The sequence below is a fragment of the Nerophis ophidion genome, linkage group LG14, assembly GCF_033978795.1.
Source record: "Nerophis ophidion isolate RoL-2023_Sa linkage group LG14, RoL_Noph_v1.0, whole genome shotgun sequence".
Taxonomy (NCBI): domain Eukaryota; kingdom Metazoa; phylum Chordata; class Actinopteri; order Syngnathiformes; family Syngnathidae; genus Nerophis; species Nerophis ophidion.
In genome coordinates, this window is record NC_084624.1 from 1437910 (window position 1) to 1451727 (window position 13818).

A 13818-nucleotide genomic window follows, 5' to 3' on the forward strand; every position below is an offset into this window, starting at 1 on the left:
CCTCTTTATTTGTCAAGCTGAGAATAACAGCACAGCACACTTCCCCCCTCTTCACAATAATAGCGTGGTGTGCCACATCCGGTCTGACAAAATGACAAAATAAAGGTTTCAAAAAAGTGCCTTAAACAAGCATCCATCTCTGCATACATTACTATCGCTTGTCGTGGGGGGGCTGGAGCTTATCCCAGTTGCACTCGAGCGGAAGGCTGGTTAGAGCCTGGGACAAGTCGCCAGCTCATCGCAGGGCCAACACAGATAGTAAGAGAACATTCACACTCACATTCACACACAAGCTCCAATTTAGTCTCACACAAGAATAATGGACTTAAAAGTGCTTTGACCTAAAATACCAATAAAAACTGTCGTATGATACATTGCACCAAACAAGGACGATTTTTGCATTTAATTAACAAATATTTAATTTGATTTTATTTAGTACAAAATGCATACAGTCTATGGTGGTATAAAACTAACTTGAATTTGGAATTTGAAAAAATAAAACGCAAAAACTTAATTTTAATGTTTTTTATTTTAATTTATTGTTATTGCGTTTATTACTATTTAACTTGTGGTTTATTTGTTACTAAATTATATACAGGTTTTTGTCAAACTATAATTAAAGTTGAATTTTGGTTGTACAATAAATACGAATTTTTCTAATTGATGAATAATCATGTAATTAAAAATGATTACAATATCAATCAAAATAATCGTGATTATTATTTTTGCCATAATCGTCGAGGCTTAATAGGGCTGGGCGATACGGGAGAAATAAGCTATAACAATCCGGAAAAATTTTAAATTGTTAGTATGAGCATAAACCTTTATATAACAGGCTACAAATATTTTTCAACTTGAATATAAAAATACACATTGATATTAAAAAAGTAAGATTTTCCTTAAAATTACATATAAAACTGTTAGATTGTTAATATGGTCATAGACTTTTATATAACAAGCTACATTGTAAATGAAAGTTTATTACTGTAATTTTACATGAATTCGAAAGTAATTTGAGAAAACAGGAAATTATATGTATTATTCATCTGGTATTTTTCTGTAAAAAAAATTGATATATACATAGTTTGTCAATACTGGCATATTACTTAAAATAACAGGCGGTTTGTTTATTTACAGATAATGTCTTCAATTCTACCGTTTTATAACCTATTTGGAAAAAAATAGAAAAATTACAGTAGAAATTTACAGTAAATTAACCATAAAAATCGTTTTTTTTTAAAAAAAGTGCACCACAACGGATCGATACAGCCTCCACATTACTGAAGACGCCGTACCGATCCGCCTGTCGATCTCACGATCCACTCTTCCCTCACTCGTGATGTTTTCATGTATTAAAAAAAAAAAAAGGAGCAAAAACTTATTTTGAAGGTGTGGCAAATATATTCAGTGTGACAAATTTACTCATCAATGCGCCTAAAAATAGACAATGTGACTTTAGAAAAATAAAACTGTTGCACGTGTGCGAAAAGGGACATCAACCCTATTGTCGTGTTTTGCTCCTAAAATAAATCCATCCAAATTTGCTGAAACTACAGTATTTATTTTGCCAATCAGTAAAAGAGTGTTTGAAATCAATTTAAACCATACCCAAATGGACAAGTGATTGGTCACTAGTGCTGAGAGCTGTGCCTTACCCCCCCCACACCCTGACTGCACCATGCACATGTTACTCCGAGCTTCACCCTACTCAGTGTTCCAACATGGCTAAAACTAGATATTAGTTGAAGAAAGTGGTCTTAACACAATGCACTGCGTGCTCGTAACTATGAGGGTCCGAGGGAATATTGCACAACAAATCAATGATAGGAGTGACAAACTTGCCATTCAAATAAACGGCGTTGGTTGACAAGAACATACAGCCACATTATCTCTATTTGTTAAGCAGAGGTAACACAAACCAGTCATGGATTCAAAAGCGCTGCCGTCATTTTTGCTTAAGTAACGAGTAAGTAGGGCTGGGCCTTTTTGTAAAATCTCAATAGTTTTAGGCCATACTGCGGTAAAAATAGAGATATATATCTGTGTTTTGTCTTAGCATTGAATGAACACTTGATGCATATAATCACAGCAGTATGATGATTCTATGTGTCTACATTCAAACATTCTTCTTCATACTGCATTAATATATGCTACTTTTAAACTTTCATGCAGAGAGGAAAATCACAACTAAGTCAATTGACCAAAAGTGTATTTATTAAACAGTTATTAAGCAGTGGCACAATCATTCATGTCATTTCAAAACAGAAAGTGCAAGATTGTCAGAGACATTTTAAAACAAGCTATGAGTGCACTTTTGTGCATGATGTCACTAAGATGACATATCAAAACAACACTAAATTAAAGTGCACTTTTTGTACAGAACACCACTGCAATAGTTTAAAACAAATAAAGTGCACTTTTGTGCATGATGTCACACAAGATATTTCAATAACTGTCAAATAAAAATGAGCTGCATAATAGGAAACCAAATAGTGTATGTCCTACGCTATGTGGTAGGTTCCTGCGGATATTGTCTCCTTTTGTTGTTGACTATTTGTTTCATAAGGTGTTGATCTGTAATTGTTTGCCTCGGCATTTTGATGGTGTGGGCGTGTGGCACCGAATGGAGATGTTGATATGCGGAGTAAGCACTCTTCATTCTCTAGCAGGTGACTTTTCAAATGATGCTACATATTAGCAGTAATGTTACTTTTGGTAGCAACGCTTTTGCTGCATACTTGACAAATTATGGTTGTCTGTTCGACATATTCCCACCGCCAGACGATGGACCCCCTGCTGTTTTTCGTGGGAATTAATTCTTCCTTCATTTGTTGCCAGATTCACACCTTTTTTCTCTCTTATTACCACTAACACTACAGCTAAAGTTACCTAAGCTGCTACCTCTCTGCTCCGCGAGGGTGTGTACGTATGTGACGTATGTAGTAACAAGGTGTGGTTCCCGTCTGTGAGGAGAGACGAGAAAGAGTGGGAAACGCATGCAGTGTAATGCCAGCAGCGAAAAGCAACTGCGTGAGAGCGTATACTCGAATATCACGATATAGTAATTTTCTATATCGCACAAACCTGCCGTATATCGAGTATATCGCTATATCACCCAGCCCTAATGTGCATTCTGCTAAACAATATACAACATTGATCTGATCGCTCTAGTACTATTCATAAACTGATATTAACCTTATTTGACATCATCAATTTAGGGATCTATCCGTCCTCTTCTGTGTCGTCTACTGACTGCAACAATGCTGACACACCCAACACTTATAGTTAAATTATCTTCTCCCAACAATCCTATTGATCTACTTGTTAATTTCTTGTTAATATCTGCTTACTTTCTGCTGTAACGCGCTTCTATTTACACTTCTTATAGGTTATTAAGCACTTAATTATTCTATTACTTAAAAAAAAGGTTAACTAAGCTATTAGCATGTCTGATTCTGGATTTGTCTCCATGTGTACCATGGAAATTGTGCCTTGTCCTCCAGTGATAATGTCACTTGATAATTACACTAAAGCAGACCTGGGCAAATTAAAGTTGAGCTTTTCAATCTGGCTCGCGGGACATTCCCAAATAATTGTTTTAGATGTTTAAGATGTAAAATGTAGCTGCCATTATGATGTGCACTCATGTTTTCTAATGACTGGAAGTCTTCAACTATACTAAGTCTTACAATGCTTGGAATCTGCATCAAATACTAGTTACTATGGTCATCTAATTACTTACTTTGGTCATCTAATTACTTACTTTGGTCACTATGAGGTATCTCAGATTGTAGGTGGGGGTTTTTTCACTGTTTGTTGCATTTTGGTTGATTGTAAAATATGTTGTCAATATTCAGTGTTTTATCTTTCATAGTTAATATTGTAAATCCCACATTCTTTATTTTCATGTACATTCTGGGTGTCTCATTCAGTAAAAAAATATTCAAATTCCCTTTCGTTTTTTTAAGGTTGTCTGTCATAACGTTTTTAGCTTTCAATCATTATTGTGAGGTTTTATATTAAAAATAGATATACTGGCCCCCAGACACACTTTTTTTATCTGAATCTGACCCACCGAGTCAAATAATTGCCCAAACCTGCACTAAAGATAGAAATGCAGTTTATTTACCGTAAAGGAGGTGATTTTTATTAGGTTAGGGGCGCGTGTATCGCGATACTTAATTAGTTGCTAGTCAACCAGAGAGGATGGACGTCTGTGATCGATGTTAAAGCGCATTAATCGCATACTTTTGCCCGATTTGTGGCTGATCAATTGTCTCATCACTACTTTTGTTCCTCTATTTATGTTCTGTATGGATGACAGATGGTGTTAACCTGGCAATTTTCAGGTTCTATCGACAGTACCAGAAGCATAACGGAGGTGAAAGGCTGTCAGACAAGAATTGTATATTCCCAACCAGACACCGGCGCTCTGATTTAGAAGCTCTCTCGGCCGTGTGAAAGCGCACCTAGTTACGGCAACATGTGTAAAAACAAAGGCCAGTAAATACTGGATCTACTGTAAAAGCTCTGATGTGGCAATTCAGCTGGATCCCTGCGTGAAACCAGATTGTGTTACAGCAGCTAAACTTAGAAGTAGCGGTCGATTCCTTCTTCCAGGAATTATCGTTCAACCTTGGCGGAGGTCCACACTCGGCCGAGTGTCTCTATCGTGTGATCCAATCGGAAGTCAACTATTATGAACGTAAGACTCGGGTCGACTGGAGTGGCGGTTGCCTTCCCCACTGAGCGAAATCACCAGATCTGCCGAGAGGATGTCTCACAGAGCATGTGATTTATCAGCCTCTGGTCGGGGGCTACTTTCTGCCTGATGCACAGTCGTAGCTAAGAGCCTGCGCCAAGCACACGGTCATGTGGTGCTTCCGGGCCAGGGGAGGAGTCTGAAGGCTGAAAGACATGTGCGCAGGAGGCGAGGAGCAATATTGGCCCAATCGTCTTGGATGTTAGTCCTGGGAAATGTCTCAAAGTCATTATTAATGCTCCCCATTGTCCTCCAGCAGGAAGTCGACTGAAGCGTTTATATCACGCCAACTTTATGTACTGCATCGTTTCTGCCAGATCTACCAACAATATTTGGGCCTTGCTCACATAATGCTTAGTGTTCATTTAACAAATAATTTCCACGTTTGAATTATGTGTTTCTCAATCTGAGAACATTTGCATTTTAGTGATTGAAAGTAAAAAGTTGCATATAAAACATGCTTTTTTTAGTATGATCGCGTACGTCCATCTTTTAACCATTATTATTTGGCACATTCAAATCCATTGTTATCGTCTATCACTGTTGTGCTAGAAAAAATTGGAAAGTCATCAACCCGAGCCCGGTTTGGCGTTTAGGAGAACCCCTCTTGTGACAACAATGTCGTCATGAGTTTAAATGTGACATAGGGCTGGGCGATATGGCCTTTTATTAATATCTCGATATTTTTAAGCCATGTCACGATGTATATCTTGATATTTTGCCTTGAATGAACACTTGATGCATATAATCACAGCAGTATGATGATTCTACAAACCCTGTTTCCATATGAGTTGGGAAATTGTGTTAGATGTAAATATAAACAGAATACAATGATTTGCAAATCCTTTTCAAGCCATATTCAGTTGAATATGCTACAAAGACAACATATTTGATGTTCAAACTCATAAACTTTATTTTTTTTTGCAAATAATAATTAACTTATAATTTCATGGCTGCAACACGTGCCAAAGTAGTTGGGAAAGGGCATGTTCACCACTGTGTTACATCACCTTTTCTTTTAACAACACTCAATAAATGTCTGGGAACTGAGTAAACTAATTGTTGGAGCTTTGAAAGTGGAATTTTTTCCCATTCTTGTTTTATGTAGAGCTTCAGTCCTTCAACAGTCCGGGGTCTCCGCTGTCGTATTTTACGCTTCATAATGCACCACACATTTTCCATGGGAGACAGGTCTGGACTGCAGGCGGGCCAGGAAAGTACCCGCACTCTTTTTCTACGAAGCCACGCTGTTGTAACACGTTTTTCTAAAATAAGCAGGGGCGTCCATGATAACATTGCTTGGATGACAACATATGTTGCCCCAAAACCTGTATGGACCTTTCAGCATTAATGGTGCCTTCACAGATGTGTAAGTTACCCATGCCTTGGGCACTAATACACCCCCATACCATCACACATGCTGGCTTTTGAACTTTGCGCCTACAACAATCCGAATGGTTATTTTCCTCTTTGTTCTGGAGGACACCACGTCCTCTGTTTCCAAATATAATTTGAAATGTGGACTCGTCAGACCACAGAACACTTTTCCACTTTGCATCAGTCCATCTTAGATGAGCTCGGGCCCAGCCAAGCCAGCGGCGTTTCTGGATGTTGTTGATAAATGGGTTTGGCTTTGAATAGTAGAGTTTTAACTTGCACTTAAAGATGTAGCAACCAACTGTAGTTACTGACGGTGGTTTTATGAAGTGTTCCTCAGCCCATGTGGTGATATCCTTTACACACTGATGTCGGTTTTTGACGCAGTACCGCCTGTGGGATCAAAAGTCCGTAATATCATCGCGTACGTGCAGTGATTTCTCCAGATTCTCTGAACTTTTTTACGGACCGTAGAAGGTAAAATCCCCAAATACTTTGCAATAGCTCGTTGAGAAATGTTGTTCTAAAACTGTTCGACGATTTGCTTACAAAGTGGTGACCTTCGCCCCATCCTTGTTTGTGAATTACTTAGCATTTCATGGAAGCTGCTTTTATAGCCAATCATGGCACCCACCTGTTCCCAATTAGCCTGCACACCTGTGGGATGTTCCAAATAAGTGTTTGATGAGCATTCCTCAACGTTATCAGTATTTATTGCCACCTTTCCCAACTCCTTTGTCACGTGTTGCTGGCATCAAATTCTAAAGTTAATGATTATTTGCAAAACAATATATATTTATCAGTTTGAACATCAAATATGTTGTCTTTGTAGCATATTCAACTGAATATGGCTTGAAAAGGATTTGCAAATCATTGTATTCTGTTTATATTTACATCTAACACATTATTTCCCAACTCATATGGAAATGGGGTTTGTATGTGTCTACATTAAAACATTCTTCTTCATACTGCATTAATATATGCTACTTTTAAACTTTCATGCAGAGAGGGAAATCACAACAAAGTCAATTGACCAAAAGTGTATTTATTAAACAGTTATTAAGCAGTGGCACAAACATTCATGTCATTTTAAAGCAGAAAGTGCAAGATTGTCAGAGACATTTTAAAACAAGCTATGAGTGCACTTTTCTGCATGATGTCACTAAGATGACATATCAAAACAACACTAAATTAAAGTGCACTTTTTGTACAGAACGCCACTACAATAGTTTAAAACAAATAAAGTGCACTTTTGTGCATGATGTCACACAAGATATTTCAATAACTGTCAAATAAAAATGAGCTGCTTAATAGGAAATCAAATAGTGTATGTCCTTCACTATGTGGTAGGTTCCTGCGGACGTTATCTCCTTCTGTTGTTGACTATTTTTTTTCATACGGTGTTGATCTGGAAATGGTTGCTTCCGCATTTTATGGGTGTGGCACTGAATGGATATGTTGACATGCGGAGTTTCAAGCACTCCTTATTCTCTAGCAGGTGACTTTTCACATGATGCTACATTAGCAGTGCTGCTACTGTTTGTAGCAATGCTTTTGCCGCATACTTGTTCGACATCTTCCCACTCGAAGCCAAACCACCGCCAGACGATGGACCCCGTGCTGTTTTTCTTGGTAATTAATTCTTCCTTCATTTGTTACCAGATTTGCACCTTCTCTCTCTCGTATTACCACTCGCACCACTCCGCTAGCATCACAGCTAATGTTACCCATGCTGCTACCTCTTTGCTCGGGGGGAGGGTGTATGACGCGACAGTATGTGACGTATGGAAGAAGGTGCGCTTGTTTTACGTCTCTGTGAGAAGGAGAGACAAGAAAGAGTGGGAAACGCATGCAGTGTATTGCCAGCAGCTAAAAGCAACTGTGTGAGAACTTATACTCTAATATGACGATATACTCATTTTCTATATCGCAATGAGACAAACCCACGATGTATCGAGTATATCGATATATCGGCCAGCCCTAATGTGACAGAATTACTGCATAAACTTAAGCATTGAGGAAATAAGATATCATCCGAGTCCTTCTACCACTGCTCAAAGAGGTGTTAAGTCATTAATATGCAGCATTACACAACCCTTTTTTTTTTGTGTTTGATCCAGTTTGTGTGGACATGAATCTGAATGGAAATCATAAGAAATAAATGCCAGGTGTTTCTACTGTCATGCTTTAGTGTTACATCATATCTGCATGCGGAATGTAACATTTTTGGGGCATAGTTTTGTCAGTTACCATAAGGAAAAATATTGTGCTGTTCTTACTGGGTTTCAACTAGGGCTGGGCGATATATCGATGTACTCGATATATCGCGGGTTTGTCTCTGTGCGATATAGAAAATGACGACATCGTGATATTCGAGTATACGTTCTCACGCAGTTGCTTTTGGCTGCGGGCTTTTTTCACTCTTTCTTGTCTCTCCTCACAGAGACATTAAAACAAGCGCACCTTCTTACATCTGTCACATACTGTCCCGTCATACGCCTTCGCGGAGCAGAGACGTAGCAGCATGGGTAACATTAGCTGTGATGCTAGCGGAGCGGTGCGAGTGGTAATACGAGAGAAATAAGGTGCGAATCTGGTAATAAAATGAAGGAAGAATCAATTCCTAAGAAAAACAGCACGAGGTTCTTTAGGCGGTGGTTTGGCTTCAAGCGGGAAGATGTCGAACAAGTATGCGGCAAAAGCGTTGCTACAAAAAGTAGCACCTACTACTAATGTGTAGCATCATTTGAAAAGTCACCCGCTAAAGAATGAAGAGTGCTTGAAACTCTGCATGTCAACATCTCCGTTGGGTGCCATACCCACAAAATGCAGAAGCAACCATTTCCAGATCACCATATGAAAAAAATAGTCAACAACAGAAGGAAACCTACCACATAGTGATGGACATACACTATTTGATTTCTTATTATGCAGCTCATTTTTATGTGACAGTTATTGAAATATCTTGTGTGACATCATGCACAAAAGTGCACTTTATTTCTTTTAAACTATTGTAGTGGCGTTTTGTACAAAAAGTGCACTTTAATTTAGTGTTGTTTTGATATGTCATCTTAGTGACATCATGCACAAAAGTGCATTAATAGCTTGTTTTAAAATGTCTCTGACAATCTTGCATTTTCTGTTTTGAAATGACATGAATGTTTGTGCCACTGCTTAATAACTGTTTAATAAATAGAGTTTTGGTAAATTGACATAGTTGTGTATATATCGTGCGTGCATCGTGACATGGCCTAAAAATATCGAGATATTAATAAAAGGCCATATCGCCCAGCCCTAGTTCCAACTAACTGAGCGACGGCTCACTTTGACCCACATATGCAAAGTTAAAGTTGTCAGTGTTCCGGAGCAAAAGACGTAAACAGACAATAGTGTGCAGAAGTGTTGGGCCACCACTAGCTGGGTTTTTTTCCATGACCTTTTTATCCTGAGCAGTTATTGTGGTGTAGTAAAACTGTAAATAGTACAACACATGATGGCTAGGATATTAGTTACGGCTTTTTCAGAGGCAGGTCCTAGCAACTTTACTTTGCTACTAATGATACTTTTTAATTTACTAATACTTTTGCCCATTTATGGCCATGTTTTGTGGTGTGTGTATGTGTGATTTCTGCTCTCAGCAAATCCTAGAGAAGTACCTTAAAGAACCGTGACAAGTCTCTTTATTAAGAAACTTGATGCAGTCTTCTAAGATAAAATATTTGTCACATTTACCTTACTGTAAATCATTGCAGTAGCGATTTGGGTTCCCGTCGACTCTCAAAGAGTGGCTGGGCCTGTTTATTTACTCAATTGCAGAGAATACAAGGTGTCCATTTGAACTATTTGAAGTAGAGCCTGTAAGTCATTCCCAACACAACCATGTTCAACTAGGGCTGGGCGATATGGCCTTTTGTTAATATCTCAATATTTTTAGGCCACGTCGCGATACACGATATATATATTGCGATATTTGCCTTAGCCTTGAATGAACACTTGATGCATATAATCACAGCAGTATGATGATTCTATGTGTCTACATTCAAACATTCTTCTTCATACTGCATTAATATATGCTACTTTTAAACTTTCATGCAGAGAGGGAAATCACAACTAAGTCAATTGACCAAAAGTGTATTTATTAAACAGTTATTAAGCAGTGGAACAAATATTCATGTAACTTCCAAAACAGAAAGTGTGAGATTGTCAGAGACATTTTAAAACAAGCTATTAGTGCACTTTTGTGCATGATGTCACTAAGATGACATATCAAAACAACACTAAATTAAAGTGCACTTTTTGTACAGAACGCCACTACAATAGTTTAAAACAAATAAAGTGCATGATGTCACACAAGATATTTCAGTAACTGTCATATGACCTGCATAATGGGAAATCAAAAAGTGTATTTCCTTCGCTATGTGGTAGGTTCCTGCGGACATTATCTCCTTCTGTTGTTGACTATTTGTTTCATACGGTGTTGATGTGGAAATGGTTGCTTCAGCAGTTTGTGGTTATGGCACGGAATGGAGATGTTGACATGCGGAGTTTCAAGCACTCTTCATTTTCTAGCAGGTGACTTTTCAAGTCATGCTACAAATTAGCAGTAGGTGCTACTTTTGTAGCAACGCTTTTGCCGAATACTTGTTCAACATCTTCCCGCTTGAAGCCAAACCACCGCCAGACGATGGACCCTGTGCTGTTTTTCTTAGGAATTAATTGTTCCTTCATTTGTTAACAGATTCGCACCTTCTCTCTCCCGTATTACCACTCGCACCACTCCACTAGCATCACAGCTAATGTTACCCATGCTGCTACCTCTCTGCTTCGCGAGGGCCTATGACGCGACAGTATGTGACGTATGTAAGAAGGTGCGCTTGTTTTATGTCTCTGTGAGAAGGAGAGACAAGAAAGAGTGGGAAACGCATGCAGTGTAATGCCCGCAGCTAAAAGCAACTGCGTGAGAACTTATACTCGAATATCACGATATAGTCATTTTCTATATCGCACAGAGACAAACCCGCGATATATCAAGTATATCGATATATCGGCCAGCCCTACTTTCAACCCACATATTTTGGGGATTGGTTGGTGTTAGGATCACGCAATATAGACGGTATACGATATATCTATTTAGCAAACGATAGAGCGTTTCATACTGACGTCATATCGTGATAATTCAAACACGTTTAACCGTGGCCAGCGAATTTGACAGCAGCAAGTGGACCACCACATCATCAATGCAATTTAGCGTTTTCGCTAGCAATTAACGTCCCTCCACAGTGCTAAGCCGCATACTCAAGGCGATGTCGAGTCCTTGCTAGCGAGATAGCGTCTAACTAATCCTCACTTCCACGGCGGAAAATAAAGTACGTTTATTACAGCTATCATTATCAAGGAATAGCTAAACATGCCCGGGAATCATTTTTGGTGATTTAACCCCCAATTCCAACCCTTGAGCAGGGAGGTAATGGCTCCCATTTTTATAGTCTTTGGTATGACTCGGCCGGGGTTTGAACTCACAACCTACCGATCTTAGGGCGGACACTCTATAACCACTAAGCCACTGAGTAGGTGCAGGTCCAGCTATCCCAAAAGGGACAAGCAGTAGAAAATGGATGAATGGAACATTTTAAATGGTAATACTAACCGTCTAGAATTGTACTGCTTACTTAATACAGGCTTATTGTTACAGACCTGTTGTTTTTTAATCCATCCATCCATCCATTTTCTTCCGGTTATCCGAGGCCGGGTTGCGGGGGCAGCAGCCTAAGCAGAGAAGCCCAGATTTCCTCTTCCCAGCCACTTCGTCCAGCTCCTCTTCGCGCTGTAATTTGACCCCTTTAAAATGCTTCAAAACTCACCAAACTTGGCACACACATCTGGACTGGCGGTTTAGCTCGGTTGGTAGAGTGGCCGTGCCAGCAACTTGAGGGTTGCAGGTTCGATTCCCGCTTCTGCCAACCTAGTCACTGCCGTTGTGTCCTTGGGCAAGACACTTTACCCACCTGCTCCCAGTGCCACCCACACTGGTTTGAATGTAACTTAGATATTGGGTTTCACTATGTAAAGCGCTTTGAGTCACTAGAGAAAAAAGCGCTATATAAATAGAATTCACTTCACTTCACTTCACTGGCAAAAATTGCGATCTAATGAAAAAAAAAAAAAACAAAATCAAAAAATGCGCTCTAGCGCAATTTTTTAATAAAACACACAAACAACTGCTCCTAAGAAAACACAAACAAAATTGCTTGTAACTTCCTGTAGGAATGCCGCAAAGACATGAAACAAAAACTTCAATGTAGGTCTCACGTAGACCTACATTTTAATAATTGACAGCCTGCAAAAAAAATCAACAGGAAGTGGGCAATTACCCTTTCAAAATAAAAGTTTTGTGAAAACCCGTCACCTTTTTTCAAACGAAAACTCCTCCGAGTGCATTTGTCGTTTCGGCGTCAAACTCGCACAGGAGAGAGTTTGGACCCTTCTGATTAAAAGTATAGATCAGAGTTTTGATTACTGATCCGGTTTTGATTTTACGTGCCTTCAAAGAACACCCGCGCAAATTTTCCTAAAAAATTTCATTTTTGCCTCTTTCATCTGTAATTTGACCCCTTTAAAATGCTTCAAAAGTCACCAAACTTGGCACACACATCAGGACTGGCAACAATTGCAAGGTAATAAAAAACCCAAACCCCAAAACTCAAAATTGTGCTCTAGCGCCCCCTAGGAATACAACACAGACAAAACTGCTCCTAGGAAGAAAACACAGACAAAACTGCTTGTAACTTCCGGTAGGAATGTCAGAGAGACATGAAACTAAAACCACTATGTAGGTCTCATTTAGACCTACATTTTAATAATTAACATACTTTAGCAAAAATCAACAGGAAGTTTGATATTTTCACTTCAATACAACAACTGCATTACTTTCACAATGCATTAAATAGTGGCACCAAGGCGTCTTCTACCACTTATCCGGCCGTGGGTCTCGGGGGCAGCAGCCAAAGGCGGACCCGACCAACGCTGCTTGCAGCTTTAATTTTATTCTAATTTAGCAATTCTAATTTTAAAAAATATTTTGGTGCCCGCATGCTTTGATTTTTCAGTATACAGCACCAATTGTGGAAAAGGTTAGACTCGCTTGGCGTAAAGAAAACAGTTTTTCATGTCACCACACTACATTTTTGTGTTTATCTTTGTGTTGGATTGTCCAAGCTAGTTCCATTTGCTGCCATGATGTCTCACTATTGACGCTAACCCATCGACTCCATCTATTCCTCATCACACCTTTCTCAGCGCTTCCTCTTCTTTTGTCCGCAGGAGTTCTTTGACCATGCAAAGAAGCTGTGGGACGACGAAGGGGTGAAAGCCTGCTTCGAGAGGTCCAACGAGTACCAGCTCATCGACTGCGCACAATAGTGAGTTGAGACTTTTGTCTGTTTTTTTGTTTTTTAAGCTACGGCCACATATTTCAGACACGGCAATGTATCTTTGTTAGTGAAGCTATTGTTTCAGATGATTTTATTCCATGTGAACATTTTCCCACATCTTTTCCCGTCGCTGGAGGTGAAATTCTCCCAGTATGTCATGTCCTGTATGAATATGAGCGGGATGTGTTTGCTCTGGGTGTGGCAAGACGAGCAAGCAGCAAAGTTTGTCCTTTTGGAAAATATGTCTGT

The 13818-nt window shown here is 39.2% G+C and overlaps 1 protein-coding gene across 1 annotated transcript in view; it reads left to right on the top strand.

The window, feature by feature from the left end:
• The window catches only part of LOC133567917 (guanine nucleotide-binding protein G(olf) subunit alpha-like), a 78012-nt gene extending 64443 nt beyond the window's left edge, over positions 1-13569 (top strand). Inside the window, exon 5 of the mRNA XM_061919534.1 lies at positions 13460-13569. Coding sequence (XP_061775518.1) covers positions 13460-13558 — 99 coding nt within the window. The 3' untranslated portion in view covers positions 13559-13569. The remainder of the gene's footprint in view (positions 1-13459) is intronic.
• Positions 13570-13818: the final 249 nt, after the last annotated feature.